This window comes from Capra hircus, chromosome 13 (genome assembly GCF_001704415.2).
Source record: "Capra hircus breed San Clemente chromosome 13, ASM170441v1, whole genome shotgun sequence".
NCBI classification, from domain to species: Eukaryota; Metazoa; Chordata; class Mammalia; order Artiodactyla; family Bovidae; genus Capra; species Capra hircus.
Genome location: NC_030820.1, coordinates 16,046,281 through 16,054,075, shown reverse-complemented (window position 1 = coordinate 16,054,075; position 7,795 = coordinate 16,046,281). Strand labels below are relative to the sequence as shown.

The window sequence follows — 7,795 nt, the reverse complement described above, 5'->3', positions numbered from 1 at the left end:
GAGAAACACGTGGCTAAATTTGTCCTCAATGGCGCTCCGTAATTCGTCTACTCCTCCACCGCCCTTCCTCACCTCCTGTTAGCTCCGCCCCTCTCCATTCTCGCTTTCCCCCTCCGGTCTCCCTCCCCCAGCGCCTGCGCTTGCGCACCTCCAATTCAGGCGCTTTCCCTTTCCTGGCGACCAATCCACTTCCTGCCTCCGGGCCTCTGAATACTCCTCCCCTCCGCTGAGGCCCTGGCTGGAGGTGCAGGTTATGGCTGCCCTGCTAATTGCCTGTCTGAAAAATTAGCTCCTCTCCTTGAGTTGGGCAGCTTGAAGCCGCCGCTCTGTGTGTGGCACCTATCTGAGCATTCACTCTCGATCCTTTGCCCCGGAGCTAAGCTAAGAGCGAGGGAATGCCGGCGGAAGGAAAGCCCGGACTGTTTTCGACCTGGCAATAGTGCGGACAGCTGCTTCCTTTCCGCCGTCCTCCGCCCCGCCCCCACTCGCAGCCTGGCCGCGCTGGTGAGTGGCGGACGGGAGGGCCGGCGGGCGGAGGGAGGAGGGGGAGGTGAGGGAAGGCGGGCCCTCGGCTGCGAGCTAGGTGGGGGGAGGGGAGGGGAGAGCCCGAGCGCTGGAGTTGGTGCTGGGAAACCCGGGGCTAATGTTGACAACAGGCTCGAGGTAAGTCCCGGGGAACCTCCTTCCCCTCCGCCCCAACGACCAGGAGGGAGCGGGGTTGGGGGGCACCGGCCTGGACTCCTACTCCCCCGGGGACCCGTGAGGCGACTCGGCACCCCAGCGCTCCGGGGACGGCGAGCAGGAGACGGACCGCGGGTCTGGCGTCGTTCTCCTCAGACCCCTCTCCTCAGGAGGCTCCCTTCAACGCGGGAGGGAGGCAGGAGAGGCTGTCGAGGGGGTGCCTGCCCTGTATGCCTGGGGTGGGCCTCGGGGCCGGAGGCGGGGAGCCCGCCGTGGCGGGGTGAAGAGGTTTGGGGTGTGGAGGAGAGCGAGGGGAGGCTGAGGAGAGCTCTTTGGGAGCCGGGAGGGAAGCGAGGGCGAGGAAATGGGGAGGGTGGGTGTGTGTGTGGGAGGATGTGGAGCCGGGAGACCGGCCGGAGCGTGTGGGGCTCCGGTGGTGAGGGAGTGTGGGGTGCGAAGTTAGGGCTGGGGCAGGGACGGTCCGCGAAGGTGACCGTGGACCCCGTGGGAAGGGGAGTTGTGGCGAGGAAGCGAGCGGAGCTGAGGCGTGTGGAGCGGGAGCAGGGGGTTGTGGGAGAAGAGGGTGCAGGGGACCGGGTTCGGTGGATCGGAGAGTGGTGGGCAGGGGTTCCTGGGTGGACTTCTTTTTAGTCCCATGAGCTGAGGATTCTTCGCTTTGCCTTCATCCCGGGCTTCCCGGTCCTCCTGTTGAACTAAAGAGGCGATCGCGGGGTGTTTTTTGGCGGAGCAGAGCCAGCTTATAAGCTTGAGGGGACAGTCTGGACCGGACCGTTGGCTCTCTTGCTCTTTTAGGACTTGCACGCAGTGATGCATCAGACCTGAGGAAAAACTCTCCCTCACTTTTCCCCTTTAGCAGAGTTATTAAGTGTTTAGAAAAACTGTACGACTCATCAAGAAAACCATTTTTGAACTCTGGTGGAATTTGTAAAAACTTTGAATGAGTTCTTTTTTCTGAGGACGTTCTTTAAAGTCAGAGACTGGGAGGTAATGCCCTTGTGCTGTTCTGCCCTTAGACCATTTTAAATGAATAACACAAAATGAAAAGATTAAATATCATTCTTTCACTCTGGAGCATTTTCAGAGCAGTCTCATTGTGATTTCATACATAACCCATATGGTACTTTGTGGAGAAATAGCTTTAAAGGGAAACATCCCTTTCTCTGCACTCTCCGAACAGACCATTGAAAGTACCTGTTTTACTAGTAAAGTAGTTTTTCTTTCTTCTGGAAGTTCAGAGTATATTTAGAAAACCAGATAAAATATACAGCCCAAGGGCCAGGACACTATTTTGGGAGCTAGAAAGGTGGTTTTAAAGCGTGGGTTCCTTTTAAGGACTGTGTGAATGTAATTATACTGGCTTGTAGGAGCTAATCATATTCCAATTAAAAGATCACTAATTTTTATCTTACAGACTCTATTTAAAAGTTATAGTTTTTATTTGGAAGATGAGGTAGAATATTAAAGCATGAGTTTATTAAAATTTGAAATGCAATTAGCATTTCCCAACATAATTTAATGCTCAGTTTCATATTTGAAATTTGATGTGATACAAATACATACTTAATCTGAATTCTGTAGTTTGTATTTTTTACTTGGCTTTTAAAAAATATTTATTTATTTGGTTGCACCAGGTCTTACTTGGAACATGCAGGATCTTTAGCTGCACCATATGGGATCTTTAGGGATCTTTAGTTGGAACATATAGAATCTAGTTTCCTGACTAGGGATCCAATCCTAGCCCCCAGGGTCTTAGCCACTGGATCACCAGGGAAGTCCCTACTTGACTTTTTAAGTCTTAGGGTATATAGGGGGAAAGAGCACTGGACACAGTCTCAACCCAGTCACTAAGCTAGTTGTGTAATCTTGGGCAGTTCACTCAGTGTAAAAATTGAGAATTGGAGTAGTTAAAATCTAGTACTCCTAACTCTAAAAAATTCTTATTTTAGGCTTAACTCTTCAGTTTTCTCTGTGAAAGAGAATAAGCATTTGTTGAATGGCTCTCTCATGCTCTCTTCTAGACTTAGAGAAGTTTAAGACGTCTGTAAGAGAGGTAGCAGTATCTCCACCTTATGGATGAATAGACTCAGAGAAGTTACATTGCCCTGTATTCATAGCCAGCAGGTTGTAAAGTTTGCAAACTTAAAAGTCTGACTGACTTTAAAGCTCATATTATTTTCTCATAGTGCATTGCTGCCTTTACATGAACCTTAAATTTTTCATCATATTTTTGTTCACTTAAATTTAGTTCCAGGTGTTCTTTGGGTATGTGTTTGTAATACAAGGATGAAATGGTTCAAAGAAGATACCACTGCCAAGACTTGAGGGTCTTGTTGAAAATCTGTTTTGCCATGTTCTAGAGCAGAATCTAATTCGTGAAAGACTTCTGCAGTTTGATATAGAAGGCGTTTAAAAGTCTATTGAATATATGAGTACTGTGGAAAAATCACAAAAGTTTGAGGGACTGTTAAATGATAAATGATGATCCTTTATAAGTTTGTCAGATTCCCAGTACGTTTCTTAATGTTTTAACAGAACTTAGTGTCTAATTTTGTCTTCATAAATGAGATATAAAATTTGGTACCATTCTTTTTTATATGTTGAGAACTGTTCTTTCTCGTATTAGCTGAAGTGTTGCTTGTTGCAGCTTCACATCAGAAAGTACAAATTCTATATAAAACTTATTATTTTTTTGCATATAATTACAGATATCCCTAAGTAAGTTTACCTGATTACCTGGGAATTAGCTGTCCCCATATCTTTTAGCTAGAATAGGCTGAAAGTTAAAACAATGTAGAAACTGCTTAAGTATTATCAGGGACTCTTTCTACTCTGAGAGATGTCCTGATTTGTGTAGTCAGAATCTCTTGTCAGGTTTTCTAGCTGCACCCTCTTCAGGATTCTTAATAACTTTGATTCAGCTCTGTCACTAGCTGTAGAAGCCTTGGTCAACTTACTTGGTCAGGTCTCTTTTTACTCATTTATTAAATAGGGAAAATAATACTTATCTCATGAAGATTTTATTATTAAATGAGATAATGTATGTAAAATGTTTACTTTGTGAGAAGTAGCTAGTAGCTATTAGTTCGCTCTTGAAAGTTTGCTTGCATTAGGGCAGCCAGTCACTTTAGGGCAGTGGTGGATATTTAATTGAAACTGCATGAGAAGTTGATACTACATTTCCCAGGTAATATAAATATTAACACTGTCTTGCCACATAAATAAGTAGTTAAGCTCTTGTATATTTTAATGATTGTTTGAACAGGATTAACAGCCATTTTTTGTTCAAGTTCCACAAGTAGGGTTATCTGAAGCCTTTGGGTGTCATTGCCCAAAAAATGCATAGAACATGGAAGTGGAGGAGAATAAGAGTAAAACAGAAAAGGGGAAGGAAGAGGTGGCTGAGATAAGATACAGACTATGACATGTGCCTCCATAATCACTGAAAGTGCTTCAGTTGGCTTAGATTGTCTTTTTGTGGTAATATTTTATTAGAGGGCTGAAATAAATGCTTTGTGTTTATAAAATATTTATTACTGCAAATGTTTTGTTTGCTAACATAGTTTTTATTGATGTAATTTAAAACATATTGAAAATACTTGACCACCGTGTTTAGCTTAAAAAACCCTCGGTAGTTTAAGTAATTCTATACTTCTTAAGTGAAAAGTGTTTTGATTTTGTGTACAACTTTCAAATGATTTAGGAATTAAAACATGAAGTATTGTCCATAAAAGAAAAGACATGAGAACACTAATCTCTAAGTAGACACGTATTTTTAGAAAAGAAAATCATGAATTTTGCTGGAGAATACATTTTTTGTTCCAGAGTTTATTCCAGTTAACTGTATGGAGCCTGTACTATACACCAGTGCTCTCCAATAGAACTTTCTATAATGATGAAAATGCTCTATATCTGCACTGTCTGATGTTGTACCCACCAGCAGCATGTGGAGTTGAGCAGTTGGATTATGGATAATGATGGAGAACTGAATTTCAGATTCTGTTTAATTAATTTATAGTGTAAGTAGCCACGTGTGGCTAGTGTGGTGGTTTTCAGCTGGTAGTGATTTTGCCCCCAGGGGAAATTTGGTGATATCTGAGTAGTTTTTTTTTTTTTTTTTAAACTGGGGCAATACTCCTGGCCTCTACTGTGTAGAAGGCAGGGATGCTTCGTTTACACTTTGTGCAATACACACTGTAGCCTTTCCTCCTCCCACCAGAGAACTCTTGCCCACGATGTCAGTACTCTTGAGGCTGGGAAACCCTGGGCTGGTGGCTCTTGTATTGTCAAGTATAGAACAGAATATTTCATTTATGTCTTATTTATAGTAATCATGATGTTTATAGACTAATTTTGACTACTAATAAAGAGTTGAAAGGTCTAGTCTAGTTTGGGATAGTTAGCAATTTTTGTGTTTGATACAGTTAGAGCAGTGAGATGAAATTTATTAGTCTTGTCCATTTTATTAGTTGCTTTGTAGAAGGTAAGAGCTGGTTTATGCTCCCACTTAAATACTTGTAATTGAATATTGTATGATGTAGTGTCACCAGCATTTCTTAATGGTTGTGAAGTATGGTGGGTGAAACTGGGTGAGAATGTTCTCAGATAGTACTGAAGTATTTATGATTAAATGATGTCATTTAATATCAGCTGTGAAGTTGATAGTGGTTGAATGTAATGGGTACATGGAGGTTCCTTATATTGGGCTCTCTACTTCTTGTAGAGACTATTTTCTGACTAAAAAGTAAAAAGAAAAAAAGTGCTTAGACATAAGCATAATAATAATGATAGAATATGGAATATGATCAGTGATTTATTTTATCACTGAAATAGTATTTGTTTTGTATGCAATTTATTTAATCTCTCACAGTTGCCAAGTTGCATGAATATGTTCCACTTAACAAAGTAGTGTCACATTACTTAAAAAAGAAGTCACTGCGATTATAATGCTGACATTCTTCTACTCTTACAGATTGTCTTGGGTAACATAATGCCAGCTGAGCGTAAAAAGCCAGCAAGTATGGAAGAAAAAGAATCTTTACTAAACAGCAAGGAAAAAGACTGCAGTGAAAGGCGGCCAGTGAGCAGCAGGGAGAAACCAAAAGAGGAGATCAAGCTTACTGCCAAGAAGGAGGTTATTAAGGTCCCTGAAGATAAGAAGAAGAAACTGGAAGAAGATAAAAGAAAAAAAGAAGACAAGGAACGCAAGAAAAAAGAAGAAGAAAAGGTGAAGGCAGAGGAGGAATTAAAGAAAAAAGAGGAAGAAGAAAAAAAGAAACATGAAGAAGAAGAGAGAAAGAAGCAAGAAGAACAGGTGAAACGTCAGCAGGAAGAAGAGGCTGCCCAGTTGAAGTAAGAATATTTATTCTAACTACTGATGTGTAGAAATAGGAAGATTGAAATGTTTTAGAAAAACAATGATTATTTGAAATAAAATTTGCAAGGTACAGTTGCTTGAGAGTTGAGAGTATCTCAGTTTACTTGTTCTGTTAGTTTCACTGACTACAGGCATGCTTACAGTGCTTTAACTCTTGAAATTAAATAATAGTAACCTTTAATAAGTATTTTTTTGAGGTGTGGGGCAATTTGAGCTGTTTGTGCTTTTTAGAAAATTTTTTTCATGGTATAGTATGTAATCTTTCTAAGTTGAAAATCTTTCTTTTTTGACCATGCTGTGTGGCTGGCAGGATCTTATTTCTGTGACCAGGGATTGAACCTGGGCCCTGGTGGTGAAAGTCCTAACTATTGGACTGCCAGGGAATTCCCAAAAATCTTCAATTCTTAATGGCTGCTGTTGAGTTTCTTATATGCCAAACTCTACAGTTGTATCAGTACCTGTCTTTAAGGCAGTCCTAATGAAGTAAGCTTATTGTTTTGTGGATTAATAAAATGAAGCTTTAAGAGATTAAATGACTTGCCTAAAGTCACAGTAAATAGTAGAGCAGCTGGGATTTGAACCTAGGTTAGGCTGACCTTAAAACCATTGTCTTTAAGTACAATTCAAAAATGCTTCCCTTTTTTATCTTTATCAAAATCTATTTGTAACCTTGTAAATCTGTGCAAGTGATGTAATGAACTGGTGAAAAATGAGGTAGTCCTCTTAGGAAGACTACCAGGATGTAGCAGAAATGACAGTTGATGAATAGTGCATGAGTCCTAATCCAATAGTGCATGGGCTCTTCCCTTCATATATGTAATTTAAAAAGCTGTTTGCAAATACGAATTTTTATGAGTTTCTTGAACAGCTCAGTTACCTACTTACCAAAGTTCTTTAGTACCTCTATTTTTAATGAGGAACTGGAGTCTTAGGTCTGAAAAGCAATAGCAATAGTTTTAGAATATTCAGAACTATGATTCTTGAGAATTTCTTGCTTATTTTCTATTTTACGTAAAATAATTTGGAAGGATATTTCATTTCATTGTAACTTTTGTTCTCTCACCCTTCCGATATAAAGAGCTTAAAAAAACAATGGTAACCAAAATGCCAACTTTTTATTTGGAAAAATTAAAGCATGTAAAAGATAGAATGGAATAAATTAGTACCCCTTCCCATCTACCCAGCATCTGCAATTACTCTTTTTTTTTCTTGAGTATTCTAAAGCATCACATTATTTCACCTGTAAATATATAAATAGGTAAGTATAAATATTTTCATTGTGTGTGTGTATATATTCATTATATATATCAAAGTATTTTTAATAAAGATGATAATTGAGTTGTTGAATGCATGGAAGTAATGAGTTATACTCTCTTAACGAGTACTCTCACTGCTGATCTTGTTTTTGTGTGGCTGGGAGGCTTCTACGAGATTCATATCCCTGTTCTCAGAGATCGATGTAACTCTTTGTTAGCATATTGTAGCTATTAGTGGAAAAATCGTAGAATTATAGAGTAACTCAGGGTTGGTTATCTTAGAAAGATGAAAATCTGTTTTATTAGAAATTTATATTTTAAAGTTACATATTTTAGTGTCTTAGAAACCTCAGATTGTCCTCGTTCTCCCACTCCTGCCCGGGTTATTTTACTAGTTCTGCAGTTTAAACATGTCCCATCTTTCTAGTGGAAACATAACCAGGTTTGATTTTAAATCTTCTCA

General features: G+C 40.4%; 1 protein-coding gene across 1 annotated transcript in view; it reads left to right on the top strand.

The window, feature by feature from the left end:
- UPF2 (UPF2 regulator of nonsense transcripts homolog (yeast)) overlaps positions 495 to 7,795 on the top strand; it is a 94,502-nt gene continuing 87,201 nt past the window's right edge. Inside the window, exons 1-2 of the mRNA XM_005687853.3 lie at positions 495 to 663; positions 5,672 to 6,051. Coding sequence (XP_005687910.1) covers positions 5,690 to 6,051 — 362 coding nt within the window. The 5' untranslated portion in view covers positions 495 to 663; positions 5,672 to 5,689. The remainder of the gene's footprint in view (positions 664 to 5,671; positions 6,052 to 7,795) is intronic.